This window comes from Pseudopipra pipra, chromosome 1 (assembly GCF_036250125.1).
Source record: "Pseudopipra pipra isolate bDixPip1 chromosome 1, bDixPip1.hap1, whole genome shotgun sequence".
Taxonomy (NCBI): domain Eukaryota; kingdom Metazoa; phylum Chordata; class Aves; order Passeriformes; family Pipridae; genus Pseudopipra; species Pseudopipra pipra.
The window spans coordinates 1,583,511-1,597,310 of NC_087549.1; the positions used below are offsets into that span (position 1 = coordinate 1,583,511).

The 13,800-nt window shown below is 49.6% G+C and overlaps 1 protein-coding gene across 1 annotated transcript; it reads left to right on the forward strand.

Moving 5' to 3' along the window:
• Positions 1 to 8,322: 8,322 nt before the first annotated feature.
• LOC135405815 (lymphocyte antigen 6E-like) lies at positions 8,323 to 13,385 on the forward strand. The gene is made up of 3 exons (XM_064640434.1): positions 8,323 to 8,533; positions 12,057 to 12,176; positions 12,928 to 13,385. Exons 1-3 carry the CDS (start codon positions 8,482 to 8,484, stop codon positions 13,134 to 13,136), a joined length of 381 nt encoding a protein of 126 aa, XP_064496504.1. The 5' UTR covers positions 8,323 to 8,481; the 3' UTR covers positions 13,137 to 13,385.
• Positions 13,386 to 13,800: the final 415 nt, after the last annotated feature.

A 13,800-nucleotide genomic window follows, 5' to 3' on the forward strand; every position in this document is an offset into this window, starting at 1 on the left:
TTTTTGTGTCAGAGCTCTCTGTGGGTCTGGCCAGGACCCCACTGGGTGGTACAGCTGGCAGGAGGAACCCAAAGGAAGCAATGCTTGACTCCAGCCCATGCAGGGAACCCTTGGATGGCCCTGAATCCTCCTCCTTCCACAGGGGAATGAGGTGGATCAGAGTGGGTGGTTGGGACTCATCCCACCAGCAGGATGAGGGCACCAGAGGTGTCATGGCTGGGTTTTGGCTGTGGAAGTGACACCAGAGGCACTTCTTGTTGCTATGGATGTCGAGGAGAAGAGACACCCACCATGTCTGCTGGGAAATCTGTGCCTGGAGGACACAGGATGAGCTTTTGGTCTCCTGGTGCCGAGCCCATCCCAAATTCCTTTCTGTTGGCACTTCCTTCACCCCATCTCCCTACAAAAGTGAGTTTTCTTCCACGTGGGAAGGCAGGAGAGGGTGGCTGAGAGCAAAACCGGGCCCTGATGCCAAACACTGCGTTTACAGCCCAGAAATGGGAGAAGGGGACACCTCCGGGCTTTGCTTGCAGAGAAAAGAAAGCTTCATGGACCTCTTTTTCCACCAGAGATCCTGTTTCCTTGCTCAAGCAGCAGTTGGGTTGCAAAGCAAAGCTGGAGGGAGGCTGAGGAGCCAAGGCCACCGCTCTCCCAGGCCTGTGACTTTGGACACATCACTCCTCGCTCAGGCTTAAAACCCAGTAATTTTAAGGCTCTGCAAACCTTTGCTGGAACATCCTAAAGTCCCTCCAAGACATGGTTGTCCCTTTTCTGACGGTTTAACAAGTTGGGGGTGAGTCAAAGCCTGGTTCACCGTGTCCAAAATGGAGATGGGGCGAGTCATTCCTCCCACACCCTTTCCTTGGGGTGCCTGAAAACCCAGGATGGCTTTTCCACCATCCTATTTTTCTCCCTGGTTTGGCGTGGGTGGCTTTGGGTTCCCGTGGCTGCCATCCAGGAGCTTTACAAGCCCTTGTTTGTGATTTTGGGATCAAGGGGGATGCTCTGCCGGTGGAGCTGCTCTCACCATACCCCACGAGTGGCTGGGAATGGGGTGGGAGAATCCAAACCCAGCTGGAGTTTGCAGAGATGCTCCTGAGGTGGCACAAAGCCTTTCCCACCTTCTACCTTCCCACCAGCACCGATGAACCCCAACCAAATCATTCCCTGATCTTCCAAAGCAACAATAATTTAAAAAAACCCCAAACCCAAGCAACACACAGCCAGGAATTTTTGGCCAATCCTGCTGGAAAAATGCCCAGGTGCCCTCCCAGTGAGGGATTTGATTGTGATCTCAGATAGGGCTCTGTTTGTTCCTGGGCCCTGGAGAACACACCCATCAGCCTGAGAAGGTTTCAGCCAGGTTGTTTCTCTGCTCCTGGAATGGTTTCAGCCAAGGATGTTTCCTTGCTCCTGGAATGGTTTCAGCCAGGATGTTTCCCTACTCTTGGAATGGTTTCAGCCAAGGATGTTTCCCTTCTCCTGGAATGGTTTCAGCCAAGATGTTTCCTTGCTCCTGCCCCTGAGCCAGCGTGGGCTCTCCCAGGGGACAGGCCCTGCTCTCCTGGCCCTGCCTGGGCACTGCTGGAGGTTTCAGCAGGGCTATTACACGAGGTGGGACCAGTTTCGAGACGTAACAAGGGCTGGCCCAAGCTCTTGTTCTCACCATGCCTGGCTGGGTCAGCAGGAGCAGGGCAGGAGAGAAACCGGAGCATCCCAATCTTCCCACAAGTTTTTCCCGCTCTCGTTGGGTTTTCCCACTCTCAGTTGGGACCCTCTTGTGAAAAAAAAAAACCACAAATAACAGATGCAGAGAAGCTAAAATGAATTAAGGATAGCGATAGCACAACAGGGAATGGATTGAAACTGAAAAAGAATGGGATTAGAAGAGATATTGGGAAGAAATTCCTCCTTAGGAGGGTGGTGAGGTGCTGGAATAGAATTCCCAGAGAAGCTGTGGCTGCCCCATCCCTGGAAGTGTTCAAGGCCAGGTTGGAGCATCCTGGGATAGTGGAAGGTGTCCCTGCCCGTGGCAGGCAGATTGGAATTCCACAATCCTTAGGAATCCTTCCAACCCAAACCATTCTGTGATGCTGTGAAGAGTACAAAGGTTGTCCAGGGAACTCCTCACAACTTTTTTCCACAGAGAGAAAAACTTATTTATCTCGTTTTCTTCTCAGCTTTCCCTCATCCTTGGGAATTTCAGCTCTTGGGTGTCAGTGCTGAGGATCATTTTCAGGCCCATCACGGGAGAGACGAGTCCAGAACCCAAAGCACATAAAAACGGGTAGACCTGGAAAATTGTGGTTCTGATGGAAGCAAAACGGATGAGAAGACTCAGGGTTGTCTTGGAGGCTCCATGGAGAGCTCCCACAAAGCCTGATGCCACCATGGCTGTGTCATGGATGATTTTCACGTATCACTGGCCTGGCAGGTTCAAATGCCTACTCTCTCCACCACCCTGCAGCTCCAGGATCTTCAAATTTATTCTAAAAAACACCCACAAAACAAACACAACCCCCCCTCCCCACCCCCAGTGATCACTGAGACGGTTGTGAAGACAAACACAAGAGCTGTCACCCACTCTTCTTCCTCAAAAGGTTGGGCCAAAACCTTCCTTCACAAGGTTCTTGGCGGTGTTGTTGTAAATATTTTTCCTGGCGGGCTTGAGATGCCTCTCACAGGCCAAGATTTCCCAAGAGACATCAGAGCCTCTCCTGTCAGGACCTGTGAGGTCTCGTGGTGGAGGGGATGGTCCCATTCCAGTGCCCTCACGTTGACTACTCATGTTATGAAAGAGGATCAGGAGGGCTGGGCCTGTGACAAGGGGAAATTCCCACTTCCAGTGGAAAAAAACAATGAGAATTATCAATCAAGTGGTGTTATTTGTCCCCAAGTAGAGTTGTAGCCAGTGGTGTCCTCCTCGGGAAGGACTGGGGTTAAATATTTGGGGGGAATTCCAAGAGGGCACTGGGGTTTCTGTCTCGCCTCTTCTTCCCCCTCCCAACCATCCTCTCAGACCCTCCAGGTCTCCAGGCTTGTTGTTCTGGTTTAAACCATCCCACGGGATCTTTCCTTGTAGGACCGAGGCCTGCAAGGTTGTGGCATGGTGATGTGAGAGGGGAGAAAAGAGGGAAAGCACTGGGATCCACCGGTTTGAACCATCCCATGGGATCTTTCCTTGTAGGACTGAGGCCTGCAAAGTTGTGGGATCGTGATGTGGGAGGGAAGAAAAGAGAGAAAACACCAGGATCCAGAACAACAAGCCTTGGCCCTGGATGCAAGAAGGATGATTCACCCCCCTGACTCTCCAGCTCTTCCCTCTCCAAGCAGGGTGGTTCCATCCCCCGTGTGAGGGCCCTGGGCAGGGTGATGCTGTTTGGGGTGTGCCCAAGCCATGTCTGATGGTTGCCCTTGATGGCACAGATGGCGTCTGGGCTGGGCTTGGGCCCTGTCTGGGGAGCTGGGCTGGGCCTGGCCCTTCCATCAGGACTTTGGTGGGGTTGGGAATCACGGGGGGGTGGCTCCGGGTGTGATGGTGCTGGTTGATATCTCCGAGCTCATGGGACTGGAAATGGGGACTGGAACACCTCTTAGGACCTTGGAGTTTAAGGGAATGTGACAAAATGACTTTGGCTGAGGCTCCAAAGGACTCAATATCGATATCAAAGCTCCTGGTGGCTGTCACAGCTACCGTGGAAGCCACAGCAACATGGAATCATGGAATGGTTTGGGTTGGAAGGGGCCTTAGACACCATCCTGTTCCATTCCCCCCTCCATGGGCGGGGTTGCCAAGCACTAGATGAGGTTGCTCCAAGCTCCACCCGACCTGGCCTTGAAGCCAAGATGGATCCTCCTGGTATTTCAGCCAGACTTGGTGGATTTGGGCTCTTCCAATCCTTCCTAACTTGGTCATTCTGCCGTGGGAGTGACCTGAGGAGCTCTGTCCTGCTGTCTGGAGCCTCCCAGAACAGCTACCAACCCAGCTGTGTTTTGGCAAGGGGTGAACAGAGCAGCTGCCTGCAACAGGGCTCAGGTGGTTTTCCAAAATGTCCCACTGGGGTCTTCCTTTGTTTTTTCCTGGTATTTCTGAATCCCCCAATTTCCCTGTTCTCCTTCACCAAACCCTGTTGTCATTGCACATCCAAATGAAGCAATTCAGCCTTCCCTGACCCTCCAAGGAAGGAGGAGAGGATGTGCCCAGGTCAGCCTGGTGTTGTCAGGAGCCAGGCTGGCCCTCCTGCCCTCTGTGCCCCATCTGCATGACTCAGGGAGACGGGGAGCACCATCCACGCCTGGAACCTCCTCAGCTTGTCCCACGGCCTCTTTGTTCCCCTCCTGAACTCCCCCTGACCACCCTGAGCTGAAACAGAGCTTCCCCTCTGCACCAGGGGGGAGATCTGAGGTCACAGCCACCCTCCAGACAGGGAAAACAAAAAAGGGAAGAAAGTGGGGAGAGCTGACATTTAAACATCCCTGGATCTGGCACTCGCTCCATCATGGGTTGAAAACACGCTTTGTGCGACTCCAGTTACACAAAAAGGACTGGCCTTGCACAACCCACTGCCAAGGTCTGGCACAAACACACCCTGTTGGCTGCCAAGCTCCAAGTGGGTGAAGGTTTTCCTTTCTCCAAACTCCCAGGCTCCGTTAACTCCCCGATCCCCCTCGTGACACCCGCCCGGCCCAGTTTCTGCTGCGAGATTCACCCCCTCCCTTCCCTCCCCTCTCCTTTTTTTATGTCCCTGGGAAATGTTTTAACACCTCCCCTCCATGTTCTCCTGGCACCATCTGCCCTCCCACTCCCTCAGTTGGCTTTGCCCTGGATTTTCTTCCAGCTCTCTCCATCCCTTTGCTTGGAAAAACCGGGCTGTTCTCCGCTTCCAGAGGCACCACCACGGTGCTGGTGGAGACCTTGCAGTGGCCCTGGGTGTGACTGCAATAGCAACAGTGCCCCAGAATAGCACTGTGGCTTTGGGACATTGCCAGCCCCCAGTCTGGTTCCCAAAGTTTTGGCAGTGTCCTGCAGGGACACAGGGATGGGGGCCAAGTGATGCCCCTGATGCTTTCACCAGCCAGGTCACACAGGAGCTCCCCCAGGGGCTGGTTAAACTGGGATTTTGGGAGTTCTACACCTCCCCAGGCCCCTGAAGAACTGCTTTTGACACCTGAACAGTGTCTGCACATAACAAGAGGTACATTTTTCACAGCACTGAGTGATGCCACCACAGGAGCAACAGTGAATCCCATTCCCATCTTATTTCTGACCCTCATTTTGCGTGGTTTCTTTGGCTCCAGCAGCTGGTTAAATCAGGATTTGGGGAATTCTACAGCCCCCTCGAACCTTAAAGAAGTGATTTTAATACTTAAACAGTGTCTGCACATAACAAGAGGTAACATTTTTCACAGCACTGAGTGATGCCACCACAGGAACGACACTGAAGCCCCTCCCATCTTATTTCTTACCCTCACTTTCCTTGTTTAATTATTTCCCCCCCAACTTTGTGTGTTTGCTTTGATTCCAGTGGCTGGTTAAACTGGGATTTGGGGAATTGTACAACCCCCTATAATCTTAAAGAACTGATTTTAACACCTAAACAGTGTCTGCACATAACAAAATATCCATTTTTCACAGCACTGAGTGTTGCCACCACAGGAGCAACGATGAATCCCATTCCCATCTTATTTCTGATCCTCACTTTGTGTCTTTGCTTTGGCTCCAGTGGCTGGTTAAACTGGGATTTGGGGAATTCTACAACCCCCCAGAACCTTAAAGAACTGGTTTTGACACCTAAACAGTGTCTGCACATAACAAAATATCCATTTTTCACAGCACTGAGTGTTGCCACCACAGGAGCAACCATGAATCCCATTCCCATCTTATTTCTTACCCTCACTTTTCTTGTGTTTAATTATTTCCCCCCCAATTCTGTGTCTTTGCTTTGATTCCAGTGGCTGGTTAAACTGAGATTTTTGGGAGTTCCACCCTTCCCAGGCCCCTGAAGAACTGTTTTTAACACCTAAACAGTGTCAGCACATAACAAGAGGTACATTCTTCACAGCACTGAGTGTTGCCACCACAGGAGCAACAGTGAATCCCATTCCCATCTTATTTCTGACCCTCACTTTGTGTGTTTGCTTTGGCTCCAGTGGCTGGTTAAACTGGGATTTGGGGAATTCTGCAACCCCCAGAACCTTAAAAAACTGATTTAAATACTTAAAGAGTGTCTGCACATAACAAAATGTACATTTTGCACAGCACTGAACGATGCCACCACAGGAACAACAGTGAATCTCATTCCCATCTTATTTCTGACCCTCATTTTCTTGTGTTTAATTATTTCCTCTCCAACTTTCTGTGTTTGCTTTGATTTATTTTGCTTTGCACCAATATTTCCTCACCCTCCCTCCCTCCTTCTCTCTTGTCCGGGTGAAATATTCATCTTGTTTATTATTATTAACCTCCCCTTTTCTCTAATCTATTTAAATGCTTTCTCACATTTCCACTTCCTCCAGCCCAATTTCTCACTTGCGGATTTTTCTGTTCAGCTGCACTTTGCTTTAACAGCCTCATTTATTTACTGTTCATTTATTTGCTTTCATTTCCAAGCCTTTCCTCTCCTCTCCTGTCTTGGGCTGTGTTTGGGCTTCACTCCTGCTGAGGAGCTGCATTTTTCTGCTCGATTTGCTCCAAGATGAGCCGGATTTTGTGGGATAATTCATTTTCATTTGGGGTTTTTTGATGGGATGGAAGAGTAGAAAGTGTAGAAAGTCCCATTTTCCATTTTCCCAGCTGCCTGAGACAACCCTGGTATTATAAATAAAACAAACATGTAGATTAATACCCACTCTTTCCCTCCATGCTCCAGCATTTTTCCAGCCTGATGTTGTATTTATAAGGAATCTTGTTTGGAAAGGATGTTTTGGGGTTTTTTTTCACAGATTATTTCTGAAATATTGTTGCCACATTATCTGTCCCGTGGGTCTTTCACATCCTGGCTAAAAGGGGAGTTAAAGATTTGTGCTCAAGGTCAGAGAACAGAGTGGAAAACTTGGCAAAGAGGATGTTCATCCCCTCCAACCTTCTCTGGACACGGAGACAGAAACCACTGAGGGTTAAAACTGCTGCAGGAAAGGAGGAACTGGGCAAAAGGAGGAATGACCGGAAGGAAAAGACTCATCCCAGGGGTTGGGAATGGGTCCAGCTGCCCAGGATCCTGCAGGAAGGTGATCAGAGACTCTTGAGGAGTTGGTTCCTGGGCTCCCCAGGGAAGTGATCACGGAACCAACCCTGCCAGAGTTGAAGTGTTTGGCCAACACTCTGAGGCACGTGGTGGGACTTTTTGGGTTGTCCTGTGCAGGGCCAGGAGCTGGGCTCGATGGGTCTTTCCCAGCTCAGGATAATCTGTGATTTGATGAGCAATTTGGGGGACTCAAAGAGCAACTGGATGTTCTTTATTCTGTTTCCACCCCATTTGTGACCTTACAACCCTTTACTTTGAGCTTCCCTTGGTCCTTTCTCTCTCTAAAGACCAAAGGTCCTGCTGAGGTGTCTCCTCGACCAGGACTTGTTTTATTTCTCAGTCTTTTTCACTCCCATTCCACAGTTGAACTCCTGCAGGTGTTTCCATGATGTTTCCATGTCCCTCTTCTGCATCCTGAGTCATCTGCCAAGAGATGTTGTGGGAGCAGAAGGAGGGAACCCAGAAAGATTGGAGAGGTCACAAGGGACTGGAAAAACCTGACAGAGCCCAGAGCTGGTTGACAGGTAACAACAAACATTGTTGCTTGGAAACCCCAGATGGTTCTGGAGGACAGGGGAGCAGAACAAAACAAGAACATCAGTCCCCATCCCTGCCTGGAGCACGGGAGCCTCGGAGGGTCAACCTCCAGGCACAAAGAGTGGCATCAGGGTTGGAACTGGGTGAGCTTTGAGGTCCCTTCCAACCCAAACCTTCCCCCGATTCTGTGGTCACTGCTGGTTTCTGTTTGAAGTTTCTCTGGGCAAGCGAGAGAAATCTGGGTGGTTGTGGACGATCCCGCAAAACAAAATCTCCTCCTCTCCCACTTCCCACAAATATTCAGCTCCCATTCCATGGCAGAGAGGAAGGAGGGAGGATTCCAGACGACCCGGCTCCGGGTTTCGAGGTTCAAGCCCGAGAAGGGAGTCCCGCCTTGGAATCAGATAAATTGCTCCCCAAATTAGCAATGCAGGCAAGGTCAGCAGGGGAAGAGAAAAAAAAAAAAAAGAAAAGATTGGATCTGGAGATAAGATAGAAGAAAACACCTCTACCCCTGCAGCTTTGTAACAGGTTCCTACGCACGAACACACCCAGCCCTGATCACACCTTGGGTGCTGTCACTCCCCAACCCTCAAATTACTGCAATCAAGGGAAGGAAAAGACAACTCAGTCCCGGTATAAAACCTTCCCGTGGTGCCCCATCCCACACCTTTGGGGCGCTGAGGGCTCTCCTTCAACCATGAAGGCTTTTCTGGTTGCCCTGCTGGCGGCCGTCCTGTGTGCCCAGCCAGGTAAGGAGCTTGGGAGGCTTTTGGGAGAACCAGGATGGGAATGGGAACACCAGGAGAGAAATCCAGGTTAACTCAGGGACAAGAGGGTTTTGGGAATGGGAACACCAGGAGAGAAATCCAGGTTAACTCAGGGACAAGAGGGTTTTGGGAATGGAAACACCAGAAGAGAAATCCAGGTTAACTCAGGGACAAGAGGGTTTGGCAGCTTTTAGTGCAGCTGGTGAGGTCTTGGGGGTGAAGTTTTGCATTGGGCACGTCGAGGAATATTTGGGGTGGTTTAGTCTTTGTTTCTGGGTGAGTTCTGCAAAGGCACGTGGAGATATTTGGGGTGGTTTAGTCTTAGTTTCTGGGTGAGTTTTACAGAGATACCTGGAAATATTTTGTGTGATTTAATCTTTTTTCTGGGTGAGTTGTGCAGGGGCACCTGGAGATATTTTGTGTGGTTTAGTCTTAGTTTTTGTGTGTTTTACAGAGGCACCTGCAAATATTTTGTGTGATTTAGTCTTTTTTCTGGGTGAGTTCTGCAGTTCTGGAAATATTTAGTGTGGTTTAATCTTAGTTTCTGTGTGAGTTCTGCAAAGGTACCTGGAAATATTTTGTGTGATTTAGTCTTTTTTCTGGGTGAGTTCTGCAGAGGTACCTGGGGATATTTAGTGTGGTTAAGTCTTAGTTGCTGGGTGAGTTCTGCAGAGGTATCTGGAGATATTTTGTGTGGTTTAGTCTTAGGTTTTGTGTGTTTTACAGAGGTACCTGCAAATATTTTGTGTGATTTAGTCTTTTTTCTGGGTGAGTTCTGCAAAGGTACCTGGAAATATTTTGTGTGGTTTAATCTTAGTTTCTGGGTGAGTTCTGCAAAGGTACCTGGAAATATTTTGTGTGATTTAGTCTTTTTTCTGGGTGAGTTCTGCAGAGGTACCTGGGGATATTTAGTGTGGTTAAGTCTTAGTTGCTGGGTGAGTTCTGCAGAGGTATCTGGAGATATTTTGTGTGGTTTAGTCTTAGTTTTTGTGTGTTTCACAGAGGCACCTGCAAATATTTTGTGTGATTTAGTCTTTTTTCTGGGTGAGTTATGCCAAGGTACCTGGAAATATTTAGTGACTTTTAATCTTAGTTTCTGGGTGAGTTCTGCAGAGGTACCTGCAAATATTTTGTGTGATTTAGTCTTTTTTCTGGGTGAGTTCTGCAGAGGCACCTGGAGATATTTAGTGTGGTTAAGTCTTAGTTGCTGGGTGAGTTCTGCAGAGTTACCTGGAGATATTTTGTGTGGTTTAATCATAGTTTTTGGGTGAGTTCTGCCCAGGTACCTCAAAGCTGAGCTCCCCGCTCTGGTTTCTCACATCCTCCCCTCTGAAGACAGGCACAAACTCAAACACGCTCACAGGAATTAAGCCGAGCTCGGAGTCCTGCCTTTGGTTTTATTTTTGTTCCTGGATGAAACTGGGGGAGCTGCTGTCAACAGAAGGTTGTGTGGCTGGTTTTGACACCCCATCTCCTGCCAGAGCTTCACTCTCCTCCCCACAGCCACATCCCAATTAAGAAACGAGATTTTTGAAAGCCCAAGAGCTCTTTGCTCCTGAGTTTGAGGAGCAAACTCTCAAGTGGGAGTGTGTTTGTAATGAGATCCACGGCTCTCTTGTCCTTTTGCACCGTTAAGGTTATTTCTGGCTGCGTTTCCTAAAATTCCAGCTCCTGGAGGGTGGAGCCCAGAGGCAGGAAAGGCTTTATAGCAGCTCTAATGGCTTAAGCTGTTCTTGTTTCCTGGCTGGAAGGGGTTTTCTTTGCCTCACTTAGTGAGCACAAGTGCATTGCAGTTGCTTTCAGGCACATGTTGGGGTTTGGGCTCCTTCTGCAGCAGGAAGTGGTTTGAACAACTTTGGCAACAAAAGGAACTCAGAGAGAGCTCCAGGGGCTGTAAAATGCAATCAATTCTTGCTAAGTAGCAGGTCTGGGGTTTGCTTTGCCTGCCAAAGGACAGGAGCCCACAGCTCGTGTTGGGGAACCTCCAGAGGAGAGAAAAGAGGCTGAAAATATCCATGTGATGGAGAAACAGGGAAAACTGAACAGTGATTTAAAGAGGAGTTAAAGCCAGGATTCAATTCAGTTCAAAACCAAGGCTGGTTTTATCTCCTACTCCGGAGAACAGCTGAACTTGCAACACCTGGACTGGAAAAGAGCAGGGAATCATCAAATCATAGAATGGTTTGGGATGGAAAGGACCTTAAAAATCATCCAGCTCCAACCCCCTGCCATGGGCAGGGACATCTTCCACTAGACCAGGCTGCTCAAAGTCCAACCTGGCCTTGAAGCATCTGGGTCAGTCCTGTGCTGAGACACCCAGAGCTGTACCCAAGGCACCCAGATCACAGAGGGGAGGCCTTTTCTCCCCCTGCTTGTGATAGTCAGGGACTAAACTGGCTTTTAATTCTCTTTCAAAACTGCTTCTGGAGTCATCTAACCAAGTTCATGGGCAGATTGAACTCCAGGGATGAGTTTGAACCAACAGCAGCTGGGTTTTGGAGAGTCCCTGGCAGGGGGCTAAAAACAAGCCCAGAATTAATTGAGAGGGGATTTTGTGCAGAATTTAGAGCCTTGCTGGGCTGAGAAAGGAGGAACCAAACCAGGGGAAGTTCAGAACCCTGCCTGCTTTATAATTGGGTCACCTGCAACCAAGAGCTGGGAAGGATGGAGCAGGATTTCTCCAGAGCAGCTCAACTCCCTCTTGTCACCTCTGATCCAAAAGGAGGAGCATTCCATGGAACTCCAGGCAGTGGGAAAACAATTTCCCCCAATGAATACACCTCCGGGGAACGGGATGGCACATGCCCACATTCCTCACATAAAATGCCACCTGGAATCGTAACTCAATTGACTTGGGTTGTGCCCAGCAATCCATATCCCACCTCCTCCTGGTTTGGAAATAGCCCTGGCTCAGCGCTGAGTTAAGAATATCCCTGGGAACACGTCGTTCCAGGCGCTGATAGGAATAATCTCTCCATTGTCCGGAGTGACCTCTCCCTTTATTGTGGGGCTGTGTTTAGTCATTTTGCTCCCTGGGGGTGCCACAGGCATTCATTAATTCATGTCTGGGCAGTGTTTTTTGCAGATGTTGCCTGAAAATCCCTGGGATTGAGCTCTCAATCCAAGAACTGGGCCAGTTCTTTCTCTCCTTGCCAGTTGTTCTCCTCCTCGCAGGTTGTGAGCTTTGCTTTTGGAGCTTGGCTTCCAACCAGGCCAATGTGGACCCCGGGACAGAAGGAAAGGTCACCTGGGAATGCTGCTCTGGCTGGAAAACGTTGTTTCAAATTTAATCACCCCCCAAATCTCAAGTCAATGAGGAAAACTCGTTTTCTTCTCTGTATCTCCTTCCTCAGCTTCATTAATCAAAACCAACCCCTTCTTTCACTTATTCACAATGTGCTTTTCACCTTGAGTTTTCCAAGGAAAGATATGGCTTTGACACCTTTTTTTCCCAAGAGGGAACAGCTGGAAACCTCTAATCTGTGCCACACGTGCTTTTTTCCAGCTTCCTCCCTGTTTTGCTACACATGTGACAACGAGCATTCCAACTGGAACTGCCTTAAAACCTACAAGTGTGAAGACCATGAGAAGTACTGCACGACCACGTACAGCACTGCTGGGCTTGGTGAGTGCCAGCAACACATCCAGGCTTTCCCAATCTTCATTTTAGTCCTGGGAAACAGTGATTTTTTTGGGGTCCTTTGGGAAGAATCGACGATTGAGGTTTAGGGATCACAACATGTAATTTGTGAATCCCTCAGTGGTGCTTTGTGTTCCTAAAATGGTTTGGGTTGGAAGGGACCTTCAAGATCATCTGGTTCCCATGGGCAGGGACACCTTCCAGTATCCCAGGTTGCTCCAAGCTCCATCCAACATGGCCTTGAACACTTCCAGGGATGGGGAATCCACAATTTTTCTAGGCAACCTGTGCCAGTTCCTCCCCACCCCTGTGGCTGGAACACACAGATTTCAGGAGCAGACACTGAGAACTCTCCCACATGCTCTGGGATGAAGGATGGAAAGGGATTGGATGTAAATAATGTGGGTTTAGAGGCATTTTAGTGGCATTTTAGAGACCATTTAGAGGGAAATGCACTCCTGTGATTTCCTGCTGTCCTACGGGAAGCACAGAATCCCACAGTCATTTAGTTGGAAAAGGTCTCCAAGATCGAGTCCAACCTTTGGCTGGTCACCACCTGGTCACCCAGACCAGAGATTTCGGCTTGGCGTGGGTTTCTATCAAGGACTGTTTAGTGCCATGCATGGTACCCACCCAGCACTCATCAACCCCCCGGTGACTGTTATTAATTGCAATTATACCCCCCCCTTCCCAAAGAACCTCAAATCCCAGCTTTCCTTTCTCCTCCTCCCCCCAGGCAAGGACGCAGGGCACCGGATCACCAAGAAGTGCTCCGTGGACTGTCCCGAGACAAACGTGAACTTCGGGGTGGCAGCTTTTTCCACCAAGTGCTGCAGCACCTCCCTGTGCAACTTCAGCGGCGCCAACAGCGTCCGAACCTCCTACGCCGTGATGCTCCTGGGAATCGCCGCCAGTCTGGGCTGGGTCATCAGGGCAGGATTGTGAGGAGGGGTGGGATGAGATGGGACAACTCGAGAACCCACAAGGTATCCCCCGAGTGAGAAACCAAGCTCCTCTGTCAAGTGGTTCCAACAGGGGCTGTGCTGCTCTGTTCTTATCCCAGACAGATCCCATTCCCAACGTGGCAGTGCAGCTCCCGGTTTCCTCCTCCTCGTTTTATACTAATTTTCCCTGGAAAAGCTCTTTTGATAGCACAGCATGTGTCAGACAAAAATAAAGATTTATGTTATTCTAGAGTGTCTTTGTTCAATCCAGCCTGAGACAACAGCTCTGCCAGCGAGGGGTTGTTCTCGGAATCTCCGCTTCCCGTTGAATTCCACACTTCCAAGTCTTCTCCTGGTTGCCTTTCCCAGCTGACTCGGTTGCATCCAGACATTCCATAAAGCGAAATACTCCGATGGCTCGGAGCAGAGGTGTCGGTCTGGGAAGGTCAGAGATGTTTGTGTTGCTCCCACTGCCAACTGGGAATTCCCACTTGTAGCCGCTGGGACACACGGCCGGGGTTTGGCAGGAATTGCCATCCTGCAAAGTTCTCCCGTGATCTCTGCAAGGTGGGTGGTCTCAGCTTTTCAAACAGGGAAAAGTCCCACCTGGAGATGCTGGAGATGTCCAAGACGAGGACAGTGCTGCTGGAATGCGTCCTCCTGGG

Coding starts and splice junctions, on each gene's coding strand:
- LOC135405815 (XM_064640434.1), top strand. CDS start 8,482: ATGAAGGCTTTTCTGGTTGCCCTGCTGGCGGCCGTCCTGTGTGCCCAG. Junction 8,534..12,056: donor CGTCCTGTGTGCCCAGCCAG/GTAAGGAGCTTG, acceptor GCTTTTTTCCAG/CTTCCTCCCTGTTTTGCTAC. Junction 12,177..12,927: donor GTACAGCACTGCTGGGCTTG/GTGAGTGCCAGC, acceptor TCCTCCCCCCAG/GCAAGGACGCAGGGCACCGG.